General features: G+C 36.4%; 2 protein-coding genes across 3 annotated transcripts in view; one reads left to right on the top strand and one right to left on the bottom strand.

Moving 5' to 3' along the window:
- Window positions 1–15,544, bottom strand: part of PSMD1 (proteasome 26S subunit, non-ATPase 1) — a 119,282-nt gene that overhangs the window by 43,499 nt on the left and 60,239 nt on the right. The gene's annotated exons all lie outside the window — the stretch shown is intronic.
- Window positions 9,780–15,544, top strand: part of HTR2B (5-hydroxytryptamine receptor 2B) — a 50,630-nt gene continuing 44,865 nt past the window's right edge. For both annotated transcript variants that reach the window (XM_053596304.1, XM_053596303.1), the window contains exon 1: window positions 9,780–10,904. In XM_053596304.1, coding sequence (XP_053452279.1) covers window positions 10,490–10,904 — 415 coding nt within the window. In that variant the 5' untranslated portion in view covers window positions 9,780–10,489. The remainder of the gene's footprint in view (window positions 10,905–15,544) is intronic.

The following is a 15,544-nucleotide window of genomic DNA, read 5'->3' as shown; positions in this document are numbered from 1 at the left end:
CTCTTGGGCTCAAGCAATCCTCTTGCCTCCGTTTTTCTATTTTTTAGTAGAGATGGGGATCTCGCTTTTGCTCAGGCTGGTCTCCCAATTCCTAAGCTCAAGCAATCCACCCGCTTTGGCCGCCCAGAGTGCTAGGATTACAGGCGTGAGCCACCTCGCCTGGCCTAAAAGCTCATTTCTATGTCTTCATAAACATAGTTAGAAAGAGGCTTAGAAATGGTAAACTTGCATGCTCAGGAAAGGCTTGGGAAACCCTAAATTTTCACCTCAGGCTGTGCACAAGCAGAAGGTGAAGACTAAGGCAGAGTGGTTAATGACTTGGCTCAGCCTGAAGGAATGTTCCCACACAGAACCAACCTGCAAAGACCACACAGGATTTTTTTACTTTTTATTTCCTTCTTTGTTTTCTTTTCTTGGCACCTGGTATTTAAGGATACTTTGTAAAAATACCAGAACAGAACATAGACCTCAGTGGCTACACAGGACAAAGAATACAGACTATAAAATACTACAGAAAAGTCCCTAATCAAACAATTCAGAGCAGGTAGCAATAATAAACCCCCTAAGTGGTGGAGAATCCAATTTCCTGAGCTGTCATATTATAATACTTAAAATGTCCAGTTTTCAATGAAAAATTATGAAGCATGTAAAGAAATAAGTACAGCTCATTATAAGGAAAAAAAAATAGGCCAGGCACATGTAGCTCAGTGGTTAGGGCACTGGCCACGGGCACCACGGCAGGTGGGTTTGAACCCTGCCTGGCCCACTAAACAAACAAAATAGCCAGGTGTTGTGGAGGCCACCTGTCGTCCCAGCTACGAGGGAGGGAGGCTAAGGCTAGAGAATCACTTGAGCCCAAGAGTTTGAGGTTGCTGTGAGCTGTGACACCATAGCACTCTACTGAGGGCCACGCAGAGAGACTGTCTCAAAAATAAATAAATAAAATAAAAATAAAATAAAATAAACAAATAGAAATCATTCCTGAAGAAGCCTAGGCATTGGACTTAACTCAACTATATTAAATATACTTAAAATGTTAATGGAAACCATATGCACATAAATAACTAAAGGAAACAGGAGCACAATGTTTCTCCAAATAATTATCAATAAAGAGGTAGAAATTATAAAAAAGAAACTGAACAGAAATTCTCAAACTTAAAGGATAACTGAAATAAAAAACTCACTAGAGGGGGTTCAATAGCAAAGCAGATAAGAGAATAAATGATTAAGTAAAAAGGTGAAGTACTAAGGAGAAGAAAAATTGATAGACCAAGGCAAGGCATATTGGAAGAGCCAGGAGGGGAGGAGATACTGCAGAATTAATGAGGGAGGTCAAGGTCAACTTCAATGAGAAGGTGATACTTAAGAAGAGACAGGAAGGCAGTGAAGAAGCAAGCCAAATGGCCACCTAGATAGAGTGTGCTATTTAGAGGAAATAACTCATGTAAAGGTCCTGCAGCAAAATAATGCCTGGAATGCTTGTGGAGTAACAAGGAGACAAATAGTTTGAGTGTAGTGAAAAAAGGGAAGAGCAACTGAAGACAGGGTCAGAAAAATAATGAAGGGTCAGATCATGCAGGGCTTTATATGACGTTAAAAGAACTTTTGCTTTATCGTGAGTGAAATGAAGAACCATCAGAGGATTCTGAGCAAAGGAATGAGATGATTTGACTTGTTTAAAAGGGTCATTTTGGGATGGGCAGGGTAATGCACTCCTGTAATCCTAGCACTTTGAGAAGCTGAGGCAGGAGGATTGCTTGAGGTCAGGAGATTGAGACCAGCATAAGCAAGAGCAAGACGCAGTCTCAGCAAAAAAATTGGGCAGGCTTGGTGGTGTACATCTGTAGTTCCAGCCACTGGGGAGGCTAAAGTAGGAAGATCACTTGAGCTCAGGAGTTTGAGGTTGTGTGAGCAATGATGACACCACTGAGACAAGACCCTGTCTCAAAAATGAAACAAAGTAAGTCATTTGGCGGCTACATTGTAAAAGGGGGGGGCGTGAAGGCAGAAGAATTAGGGAGCTTCCTTAGAAATCTAGTCAAGATATGATGTTAGTAAGGTGGTGGTAGTGGTGGTGGAATGAAGTTTTAATCTGGTATATCTTTGGAAGGTAGAATCAACAGAATTTCCTGATGAAGAAAATATAGTATGGGACAGAAAAAGACCCAATGAATACAATTGAGATTAAAACACTGTAGGAGCAGATCGGAAACTCCAAAAAAAAAAAAAAAAAAAGAGAGAGAGAGAGAAGTCCAGTTTTGCACAATTTGAGTTTGAGATGTTTCATCAACATCTAAAAGAAATATTGATTAGGTAACTGAACATAAAAGTCTGAAGTTTGAAGAAAAGTTTGAGCTAAAGATACAAATTTAGGAGTTTCAGTGTACAAATGGTATTTGAAGCCAGAAAAGTGAATGAGATTACCAAGTACACACAGAGGGAAAAAGAGATCCAAAAATGAGTCCCAGTGGAGCCCCAATAATAAGAGGAGACAAAACAGAACAAGCTAAAAAGAAACTAAGGAGGAATAGCTAGTGAGGTAAGAGGAAGAGGAAATGATCTTCTGCTGTGGTCCCCAACACCCAGGCCACAGATTGGTACCAATCCATGGCCTGATAAGCCATACGGCAGGAGGTGAGCAGTTGGCAAGCAAACAAAGCTTCATCTGTTTTTACAGCCACTCCCGATCACTAGCAGCCCTACCTGAGCCCTACCTCCTGTCAGATCAGCTGTGCCATTAGATTATTATAGGAGCACAAACCCTACTGTAAACTGCACATGTGAGGGATCTAGGTTGCGTGCTTCTTATGAGAATCTAATGCCTGATGATCTGAGGTGGAGCTGAGACAGAGATGTTAGTGTTGGGACCATCCAGTTGCAGGAAAACAAGCTCAGGGCCCCTACTGATTCTGCACTGTGGTGAGTTGCATAATTATTGCATTATACAATGGAAAAACTATCTTTCATGAAACTGGTGCCTCGTGCCAAAATGGTTGGGGACCACTGATGTACCGGGTCAAATGCTACTGTGAAATAGAGCAGGTTACATCATCATCTTCTTACACAAATAGAAATTAAAACTCAGAAAAATTAAGCAATTTTATCTCAGGTATGTTGCTTGTCTCTTTTCATGACCACAGTCACAGTCAGTAGTACGGAAACAGAGTTTTGGAGTTTTTCTTCAAGTTTATGGAAACGGTAAGAGTAAGTGGAAGGGAAAAAATGAAGAGGAAGATGAAGTCAAATGTGGAGGGAATCTACACATTAATGGAGTGTAGTAAGAGTCAGGAAAGATTCTACAAGAAAGACAAAGTACTCGAATGAGGCACCTTTGAAGCCAAGAGATCAATTTAAGGAGAAATGCTTAGTCAACACTACTGAATAGTACATAAAATCAACAACTGGTATTATTAGTGACTTTCCAAAGCATTTTGGTAGAATGTTGGGAATAAAAATCTGATTATAAAGGTTATAGACTATGGGAAATAAGAAGAGAAAAAGATAGGCAATCCTTTTAAAAAGTTTGGTGATAGGTGGGGCACAGTGGTTCATGCATGCAATCCCAGCACTCTGGGAGGCTGAGGTGGGCTAGGCGGATTGCCTGAGCTCTTAAGTTCGAGACCAGCCTGAGCAAGTGAGAGACCCGTCTCTAAAAAACAGCCTGGTGCTGTGGTAGGTGCTATAGTCCCAGCTACTCAGGAAGCTGAGGCAAGAGTCTGAGGTTACTGTGAGCTACAACACCACAGCACTCTACCAAGAGTGACAAAGTGAGACTGTCTCTAAAAAAAAAAAAAAAGTTTGGTGAGGGAGGAAAGAGACTTGTGGTATAAGAAATGCATTCTTTTTCATTATCTGGAAACCTAAGCATCTGCCAGAAAGATGTTAGAACTGAGGGACTGAATGTTCAAGGCATGAATTCTTTGTGAGAAAAATTAAGTGTTAATATTTTATTCAGTAAGATTGCAAAGGGTATGTATATGTGCACACACATATGTATATTAAAGAGCTGAAATCAAGAACTTAAATGGAAGTCAGTTGTGGAAAAAAACGATAACATGATCCCAAGGAAGGACAGAATGGACGAAAAGAAAGACATTTTGAGGAGAAGACAGTGAAAGGTATCGGAGCTTATCTTAGATTTGTCTTTCATCAAAAAGGTGAAACTCATCCAGGAGAGTGAGTGAAGGAGTCTAAGGAGAACAGATTAAGTTTGAAATAGCTATTCTTACAATTTTAGCTCTTTCACTAATCTTGTCAGAGAGATAAGCAAAAAATGATGAATAAAAAGAAAGCTAAAAAGTATCTGAGCTGGACTTCGGGTCCTGCTAAAATGAGCTCGTATTAGCTCTACTATGTCTCTAGTATAGTTATCAATGTACTTGTTTGCATTCTACCATAAAATTATAAATTACATTAAGAGCAGAAAATGTTTATCTTGTTCATCACTGTATCTCCATGGCAAGCATCTGGCACTTAGTAAATACTTCACAAATGAACGAATATATGAATATGTAATGGATACAATCTCCATAAAGCTAAAAATTCTTTCATAGTTAGTGTTTGATAGATATTATGACAGAAGTAAAAACAAACAAAAAACAGTCCTTGGCTGGTATTTAAATTGTCTTCCTAGACCTACAAGAGGTATTAGACTGCCCTTTTAGGTCAAAGACAGAATCTGTTCAATGAACAGGAAAAAATTCAGTATCTTAAAAAAAATGCACCAAATAGGTTTTTTTGGTTATTAGAGTAGAGGCTGAATCTTATTTTTTTTTTATTATTAAATCATAGCTGTGTACATTAATGTGATCATGGAGCACCATACACTGTTTTTATAGACCGTTTGACACATTTTCATCACACTGGTTAACATAGCCTTCCTGGCATTTTCTTAGTTATTATGTTAAGATATTTACATTCTACATTTACTAAGTTTCACATATACCCTTGTAAGATGCACCGCAGGTGTAATCCCACTAATCACCATCCCTCTGTCCCCTCCCCACCTCCCCCTTCCCCATATGCTTAGGTTATAACTGGGTTATAGCTTTCATGTGAAAGCCATAAATTAGTTTCATAGTAGGGCTGAGTACATTGGATACTTTTTCTTCCATTCTTGAGATACTTTACTAAGAAGAATATTTTCCAGCTCCATCCATGTAAATGTGAAAGAGGTAAAGTCTCCATCTTTCTTTAAGGCTGCATAATATTCCATGGTGTACATATATCACAATTTATTAATCCATTCGTGGATCGATGGGCACTTGGGCTTTTTCCATGACTTAGCAATTATGAATTGGGCTGCAATAAACATTCTGGTACAAATATCTTTGTTATGATGTGATTTCTGGTCTTCTGGGTATATGCCCAATAGAGGAATTATAGGATTGAATGGCAGATCTATTTTTAGATCTCTAAGTGCCCTCCAAACATCTTTCCAAAAGGAATGTATTAATTTGCATTCCCACCAGCAGTGTAGAAGTGTTCCCTTTTCTCCACATCCATGCCAACATCTCTGGTCTTGGGATTTTGTGATATGGGCTAATCTTACTAGAGTTAGATGATATCTCATAGTACTGAATCTTATTGTTAAGCTAAGTTAGTAAGAATTAATTTATGTGAAGTTTTAGGGAAGTGAAATATTCTACACAAATGAAGTTTCTAGATATTGGAAACCTCACTCTACCATTAAGAATCACACTTTTATATTTCTTATCATTTTGGATAAAAATGATAAAAAATACATTTCACATTTCCTGGCATTCAAAACATAGCTGAATGAACATGATTTAGCCTTTTCTGTCATTACTATGCTATCAATTATTATACCATATAATGCAGTGGAAGGCTGATTTACATAAGAGTTATAAGCCTCTACTCTGAGTAGACCTGTATTTTACCTGTATTTTTAAATTCTTAATTTCTTTTTTTCAGTTAAGTCTGTTTGTTATTGTCAAAGTGCTTGTCCACTCTTTGTTACTCTAATTTGGATTAGGCAGAGAAATGTTTGTTAAAACTATCTAAGGGAATTTATCACTGAACTTTCTTTTTTTTTTAATTAAATCATAGCTGTGTACATTAATGCAATTATGGGGTACAATGTGCTGGATTTATATACAATTTGAAATACTTTCATGAACTGGTTAACATAGCCTTCACTGCATTTTCTTAGTTATTATCTTAAGACATTTATATTCTACACTTAGATTTAACACGTACCCTTGTAAAATGCACTAGGTATAGTCCCACCAATTACCTTCCCTCTTCCCCCAACATTCTTTGGGGGGAAGAATTGTACTGAACATTCTTTTGTACAATTTAGATTTAATCACTGTGTGCAAATACTACTTTTATTAAAGAAGGGGGAGAGGTTGTGTGTGTGTATGCAGAATAAAAAGACTTGAAGTAGAGATTTATATTCTACCTTTACTTAAAGTGCAGGGGATTTCACGGTGCAATTTTAATTATTTGCCAACTCAAATTCACCCAACCTTTTTAATATATATATATGTATATATATAATTTTGCTCTTTTAACGATTCAACTATGCCTTCAATAACTTCAGATTGCCAAATGAGTTTTTTCTAATTAGTTATGTTCCTGAGACATCGAATCTGAAAATGCAAAAATAAAAATAATCCAAGTACCAATCTTAATTATCCTTATATGTTGAGAAAAAAAGTGAGTGAATATGAAAGGGTTAATGCTGGCAAAGTATTATAATAATAATGTTTGGTATTTATTTTTATTTTTTTTAGAGACAGAGTCTCACTTTATTGCCCTCGGTAGAGTGCTGTGGCATCACAGCTCACAGCAACCTCCAAGTCCTGGGCTCAGGCGATTCTCTTGCCTCAGCCTCCTGAGTAGCTGGGACTACAGGCGCCTGCCACAATGCCAGCTATTTTTTTGTTGCAGTTTGGCGGGGGCCTGGTTTGAACCTGCCACCCTTGGTATATGGGGCCGGCACCCTACTCACTGAGCCACAGGCATTACCCATAATGTTTGGTATTTTTAAATGTTTTGGTATTTTTATAACATACTCAGAATATTTAAAAAATGTTATCTATAAACACAAATCAATAAAGGCTTATTATTATACAAGTCTTTTCATTGGATATAATGGTGCTGTTCTTTTTAGTTTCACATTATTTGTTTTGCAGACCCCTACCTGCCTGCATACGCAGACACGAAATTGTGTTTCAGGACAAAGCAGTATTGTAAAATATTTTCATATTCCTGAACGAAAATCCTAACATGTTAAAAATATATCTGATTACTTGTATTATTTCATTTATTTTCATCTAGAATTCTTAGCAAGTATTTTTTTCTAAAACATTGAAGTTTAAGTTTAAAACAAGCAGCAAGGCCAGGCGAGGTGGCTCACGCCTGTAATCCTAGCACTCTGGGAGGCCAAGGCGGGTGGACTGCCAGAGCTTGTAGGTTTGAGACCAACCTGAGCCAGAGAGAGACCTTGTCTCTAAAAATAGCTGGGCGTTGTGGTGGGTGCCTGTAGTCCCAGCTACTTGGGAGGCTAAGACAAGAGAACTGCTTGAGTCCAAGAGTTTGAAGTTGTTGTGAGCTATGCCACTGCACTCTACTGAGGGCAACAAAGTAAGACTCTGTTTCAAAATAAAAATAAAAATTAAAAAAGCAGCAAATACAAAATAAAATCTGAAGCACTAGGCAGAACTGAAATGAATTAAATATTTGCCAATAATGTTCAACACAAGCTAAGGAATATAACTTGAAACAAAAAAAGGCACAAATGCCATCACTGATCTATAAATAATTAAATAATCTTAAAATGAGTAATCTATTGTGATCTTTTAAAAAGGTAACGATGAGAATGCAGAAGTTCAGGCCGGGCTCGGTGGCTCACACCTGTAATCCTAGCACTCTGGGAGGCTGAGGCAGGTGGATTGCTTGAGTTCATGAGTTCAAGACCAGCCTGAGCAAAAGCAAGACCTCGTCTCTACTAAAAATAAAAAAACTGAGGCCAGAGGATAACTTGAGCCAGAGTTGGAGGTTGCTGTGAGCTATGACACCATGGCACTCTTACCCCCTCCCGCCCCCATAAAAGAGAATGCACCAGTTCTAATACTAAACCAGTCTTACAGTTTAGAAGAGTGGTTCTCATCCACTGTAGTAAAGGGCCGCAGCATTAGGAAGATTGAGAACCACTGGTTTAGAAAAAAACAAACAGCATAACTGTTAAGATTTATACATCAATTTTCTGAGAGGCAAAAATATATTTTCACTACATATACCTTCGCCAATGTAAAATCTGTGAAAAAATAGCTAACAATGAGCCACCTCTGAAACCCAGAGGCCATCTGTTTATGAATGAGCAGAGAAAAAGTTTCTGCTAAAACCTACTGTGGCAGGTGCCTGGTAGTCCCAGCTACTTGGGAGGCAGAGGCAAGAGAATCGCTTAAGCCCAGGAGTTAGAGGTTGCTGTGAGCTCTGACGCCACAGGACTCTCCTGAGGGCGACAAAGTAAGACTGTCTCAAAAAAACAAAACAAAACAAAAAAATCTATGTATACATGTAGAATTCAAACTTTTCTGTGCTCTTCTTTTTTTTTTTTTTGGTAGAGACAGAGTCTCACTGTACCGCCCTCGGGTAGAGTGCCGTGGCGTCACACGGCTCACAGCAACCTCTAACTCTTGGGCTTACGCGATTCTCTTGCCTCAGCCTCCCGAGTAGCTGGGACTACAGGCGCCCGCCACAACGCCCGGCTATTTTTTTTGTTGTTGCAGTTTGGCCGGGGCCGGGTTTGAACCCGCCACCCTCAGCATATGGGGCCGGCGCCCTACTCACTGAGCCACAGACGCCGCCCGTGCTCTTCTATATAAGGCTGCAATCAGAGCAAATTAATGGTGTTCTATAGCAAAGGCATAAAAGTTGGATAAGAATCATGTTTCAGTGCTAGAAATTACAACTGTAGAAATCACTATAAGGCTAACAGGGCAGAATCTTTATAGAATGAAAGCTCTAGAATCTCTAGATTATATCTTATTTTTTCTCCAATGGGAAAAACAGCCCAGACTTAATCCTTAACAAAACTATCTTAAGCTAAAACGACAGAATTTATTACAGGCCCCCCAAATATCAAAGAAAACTCTTAAGAATATAAATCAAGAAAGGGTCATGAACTGGTTCAACACACTTAATGGTGGTTTATGAATTACACTGAATGCTGTTACTCTCTAAAAATGAATGCATTAAAGAGGAAATAACCTCCTTGGCATGCTTACAGCTATACAACTCATTTGTTTCACTGCTTTCAAGCGTCAGTGCTGAAGGCTCAGCGTAAGTCAATGGGAGGAGGATCTGAGTCACAGCTGCAAGTAGGTCTACTGAACAGATAGGATGACATACTCCGGAAAGTAACAAGCAAATGAGAGGTAAGTATTTAATACCTACATATAGAATTAATCAAAAGGCCTTCTTTTTTAAATCTTCAAGATCTCTGCTACCATAATCTTTCATTTCTATTCAGTGGTTTAAAAACTAAAGTGAAAAATTTACTAATGCTAAAGGGGAGATTTTTAATATGAGATTTGTGATTTTATGAACAAATGGTTTGATCTTAGCTTCCCCTCCTTCCCAAGAGAAGGAGGAAAGTTAAGGAAAAAAAATCACTACTTAAAAAGAAAAAAGGTTCATATTTGGGAAATTTAGTGATTAACAGAAAGTATCTGTTGCAGAAACATGCTATGAAAGATGAAATTACTAAAAACCATTTGGAGCCCAATATTTTTTCTTCTCCCAAAACTAAAGGAATCCCAAATGCTTTACAAAAATGCAATTTATACTAGTATTAAGACAAACCTGATCAGACAAAACCAACTACATATAACAATTCCTAACCGATAAATTATTTAGACTCTAGTTAGGCTTGGAGTGTTTCTAGGTTCTATTCGGGATTATTTAATGCTTTGACTTTTCTACTTTTCTATAGAGACATTCCGTAAAGAAATTCAAGGGTCAGGAAACACCTATTTTTGTTATAACTATTGAAGATGTTTATGTTTCTCCTGTCTCACTGAGGAATAGCTGAAAGGTAATATTTTGGGGGATTTGGCTACATTGTCACAAATGTACAACAGACTTATTGAGAAGGGAGGGGCTGCTATGTTCGTGCTGAATTTTGGAAATAAATAAAATAATGCAATCTGCATATTTTGTATCTCTGGAAACTCTGTGACATTTGAATTCAAACATGACTCCATAATTACAGCTTAAATGAAAGAGAGAAACTAATAAATAGCTTCTTCTTTTCCACAGCTATCAGTTTCTTTCACTGAGCCTTCTGAAAACTAACCTCTAGAAAACACTAAATACCTCGAGGTCTCACCTATAAACATGGACAAATGTGTACTTCCTCTCATTTCAGAGAACTGGGATTTTTTTTTTTTTTTTTTAAAGGAAGGAGTCAACTTTGGCTTTGAGTGCTTGGCGCAGGTACAATGCCTTATAAAAGCAGATGATTGGCTTTGCTACTGACCATGCTGATGGTCCAGAACTGGATCGAACCACAGAAAAACAGCAAATGGCTCTCTCTTATAGAATGTCTGAACAAAACACAATTCCTGAACACAATTTGCCGAGCACATTTGATCACTTAATTTCTTCTAACCGTACTGGATTACAGACAGAATCAATACCAGAGGAAATGAAACAGATTGTTGAGGAACAGGGAAATAAACTGCACTGGGCAGCTCTTCTGATACTCATGGTGATAATACCCACAATTGGTGGAAATATCCTTGTTATTCTGGCTGTTACACTGGAGAAAAAGCTGCAGTATGCTACCAATTACTTTCTAATGTCCCTGGCAGTGGCTGATTTGCTGGTTGGATTGTTTGTGATGCCGATCGCCCTCTTGACAATAATGTTTGGTAAGTGTTTACTCTGTTCCTGCCATCAAACCATGGAACTATGATATACTGTTACAGAACTGGATACTCATTTAACCCTTATTTTCCCTGAAATAAAGATGGACTATTTAAAGATTCAGAACGTAAATAATGCTTCATTTTTCATCATTTTCTATAGTTGATCATCAGTTTTAAAGAGAAAAAAATAATTTCTTAGAAACAATTTTATTTCCTCATCAACCATCTTAATATAATCACTTAAAAAACCATGCAAGTTAGCAGTATTTGTAGATTGTACATACATTACCTAAAAACTATAATGAATGGATCTATACCTTAACTTTCCTATATCATTATTTTTGGAATTGTTCTAAGAATTCTTGTTTTATTTCTTAAAAGTCTGTTACTTTAAACTTGAACACAATTTCTATATATGCCATGTTAAGAAAACTTGTTTAGTAGTTGAAGGAAATGGCCTGGCTCAAAGTGTCCCAAGAGATAATCCATCTGTTTGAATTTTTATATTATCTGACCATCTGTCTTCTTCATAGAAATCTATGTTAATAAAAAAAAGTAGACCAAACACTAAGCTATTATAACAAAAAATATAGCTTGATACTGAAACCCCAGTTTGTTATAATAAAAGGATAGTGATATTAAAATGGACACATGTAGTTTCTGATTTATGCATATCATGTCTAGTTATAAAATTTGGGTAAATGCAAATAATCCTGCTGATGAATCATAAAGCTCCTAGATCTCTGGAATCAACAGTAGATACTTAACTTATTCAATGCTTGGTGTAAAACTGATATTCTATTTATAAACTGCTTAAGAAAAATTATTATTTGTAGCATGCATGGTTTCTTAGGATTAGACTTGGTGAGAATAAAAATATTTTAAGCTGTAGAAATAAAATTTATTAAACTAGAATCTGCTGTGGAAGGTGAAGAAAAACCACTATCATCTATTATAGCCAGGTTTAAAATGTTACACTTTAAATAAATAACAACAGAAAAATGTCTTTAAAAAGTACTTGTTCTCTTAAATATAAGAAGGTTAGGGTTTACTCAGTCTTTTAAATAAATCGAGAAAATTCTATGTCAGGACAAGCAGCAATAAATAAGATTCTACTGCTTTAATTAGGCTTTGTAATCATTAATATTTAATTATATATTTGTAATCTTTTGAATAATCTAAAATGTAACCGTGAAAAATAATTAAGAAATCTTAACAGTAACAGAGAACCTAAACAACCTTAATTCTGAAAAAAGTTAATAAGAATTATATATGAATACATATGTTTATTTGATAAAGACTGTACAGGTGTATGATTTAAACTCTCATTTCCATGTACACACATAGTAGCTTAAAATGTAACATCATACTCTTCAAACTTTGCTTAGCTATGCACATAGAAAATGTCAAAATGCTTATTTTGTACTTCCAGATTTAATTGATATGTTAAGCTGAATAAATGAAACTGAAAGAATTATTGCAGAAGTGAATTTTAACTTGAAAATCCGTGAGTCTCCAACTATTAAACATTTTTATATTTGCAAAGTATTGTGGTAGATACTTAAATTATCAGCTAAATAGTAAAAAAATTTTAAAAGGCAGAGTTCCATAGTATTAAAGTCAGCTAACAAAATACAAAAACAGACAACAACGATAATTCCAAGTATTCTACAAGGAAACAGTAGGCATCCAGCAGCTGAAAAATACCTAAAATTTTGGTGCCCAAAATCTTGTTAGCAATATAAATTAGCAGAAAATCCATCACATATTAACAGAAAATACATAAAGTGTCTTAATATCTGTATATAAATAATTAGAATAGGTGTTTTAAGAGTATTTTGTTCTTCAAAACATTTGTTAGTTGGCTTCCAACTCCTGGTCTCAAATGATCCACCTGCCTCAGCCTCGTTAGCAGCTGGAACTATAGGTGTGCACCCTATATATAGGTGTGCTTGGCTCATGTATTTGTTAACTTTTAATTACAAAATAAAATCTTTAATTGCTCCAAACCCTTTTACTATCAGTAATTAAGCTGTACATGGGGGAATAGTAGACTTTAAAAAATAAACTAACCTAGGAACCACTAGGTTAGTTTAAAACATTATTGGATTAATTCATTATTTAAAACAATTCTGTTTCTAAGAGAAAAGTGGAAGAAAAAAATGCATGCACACTATGCAAAGCTTCAAAGGATGAATTCATAAATTAGGAACGGCACATATAAATGGGGACCTGGCTTCAAATGCTAAGATATTTTTATAACCTTTCACACACAGAAGAACTTCTGATAATTTTAAAAGCAGAAGTAGACTTTGTATATTATACAGATAATCTTCAAGACTTCTGAAGTCTGCACAAACAAGTGCCTTTGATTCTGTATCATAAAAGATCAACTATCACTGAGCAATTTTAGCCAACTCAGGGAAATTTAATGAACGTAACACTAACATTTTTCACTAGCTAAATTATAATAAAAGTAAGTTTTAAAAAGGTGAGCAGGAAAATAAAAGTGGCTCTTGTGCCCTAATATTGAGGGATATTTTGTGCAACCATTGATGTGCATAGTAATTATATACTGTTTAAATTTCTATTTTATCAAGATTGTGACAACTTGGGCACAGCATTGTCTTTCAAATGATTTGAACTTTTCTGCCACTTCTTCCTATCTGGGAGCACTGGACTTGATCATCACAGTTCTAGTTTTTTACTGTCTTGCCCATAATTTATCAAATCCATAATCACACATCCATAGCTTATAAGGCTTGAAAATGTCTACATTAGAAATACTTGAGCAGGAAGAAAACAGAACATCGTATGCTGATACAAAAAAGACAAGATGTTCACCATTTAAGAACTTCTCTAAACTTTACCTTCTCTCATTTTATAAATGACTTAAAAAGTAAAGGGATAAATCTGGATTGTATTGACAAAAAAAAAAAAGATAAAAAATCCACCGGATATTATTGGCTTTATAATGTAAGTTTTAATTCATGCCTCGTGATCTATAAGCTCAAACAGTGTCTGAGCTATAGTTGAAAGAAGGTGTGTAAAATAGCTGAAATAAATGGCATATGAAGCAAGACATACCAGGGTTTGAATCCTGGTTCTCCTGCGTTGGCTTAGGCAAGTCATTTAGAATCTCTGTGTTCAATTACCTTGTTAAGTAGGGCCCAGCACGTTATAGGCACTAATAATTGGTAGATATTAATTAGTATAGTATGCATATTAAAGATGCAATTTAGTTGAAATGAGTCTAATCAGAGATGAAACAGATGTATGGCAGTAAAAGAAAAAAAAGTCAGTTATTCATTTATGCAGGGAAATTGAGTTAGATGGAGTTAGTTAAGATATGTTTCTCTACCCAATTGAGAAATGAGGGAGCAAAGCAATTAAAGACACTTCTTTTTGGAAAGTGGAAATTTTAAAAACCAAGGAAAAATTTTCTTAAGTATTAAATTACTTAAAACACTATCATATTTGACATCTAAATCCAGGATAACTCATATGCACAAATGTACTGGAAAAATAATAACAAAAACAAAAAAACTGTATAGCAGTAATTTAAGCACTGAACTATGCCTCTCTTTTCTGGGAGATAAAGATAGAAGCATTAGAATTACTGAGATTTAAAAAAAGATGTGTATGTTAGCACTATGTCCTTTTCAGACATGAGTTATTTAGGATTTGTCCTGCTCCAACAAGTTCATGAACTATGTACCTGTGTGACCTCTACAGGAATTCCCTCTTGGAATGGGTTTAAAAGTACAGCCTTTTAAATTCTCAAAAGGGAAATATTTTATGCCTCGGATTTATAGATTGATGCTAATTATTTTCTGAACAAATGGCATAATTTGGCTTTCTAAACTAAAAACTTGCCTGAAGGATAAGCAGGTTTCAGATAAACTGAGTCTATTTCATCAAGCTAGGGAGTTTCTGGTAGGTTTTTTTTTTGGCCAGGGCTGGGTCTGAACCCACCACCTCTGGTATATGGGGCCAGCACCTTACTCCTTGAGCCACGGGAGCTGCCCCCTCTGGTAGGTTTTTGTACTAATTAAAAAGAAAGCAAAAAACCAAACCAAACCAAAAACCTGGGCATGGCCCAAATGTGATACATACAAATTATAAGTAACTTGCATACAAGTTACATACAAGTTCTGTGTCACATATAAAATAAATAGCAGTTAAAATTCAACTTTAATAAATTCAAAGTTAAAGTTAAATGCTTATTGTTTCTAAGTAGGAGTGTTTTCTTTTTTTTTTTTTTTTGAGACAGTCTCGATTGTCACTCTTGGTAGAGTACTGTGGTGTCACAGTTCACAGCAACCTCAAACTCCTGGGCTTAAGCGATTCTCCTGCCTCCGGAGTAGCTGGGACTATAAGCGCTCGACCCAACGCCCAGCTGTTTTTAGAGACTAAGTCTTGCTCTGACTCAGGCTGGTCTCAAACCTGGGAACTCAGGCAATCCATCCACCTCAGCCTCCCAAGTCCTGGGATTACAGGCATGAGCCACTTCGCCTGGCCCCAAGTAGAAAAACATGAAAACATGGTTGGGTTAGTTGGCTAGCTTCTGTGAAACAATAATAGTAATAAGCACTAACATTTATTGAATGCTTTTTTTTCTATGACACTGTTCTAAACACTTC

The sequence above is a fragment of the Nycticebus coucang genome, chromosome 7 (genome assembly GCF_027406575.1).
Source record: "Nycticebus coucang isolate mNycCou1 chromosome 7, mNycCou1.pri, whole genome shotgun sequence".
Taxonomy (NCBI): Eukaryota; Metazoa; Chordata; class Mammalia; order Primates; family Lorisidae; genus Nycticebus; species Nycticebus coucang.
The sequence above is the reverse complement of the archived record's forward strand: the minus strand, read 5'-3'. Positions and strand labels throughout refer to the sequence as shown.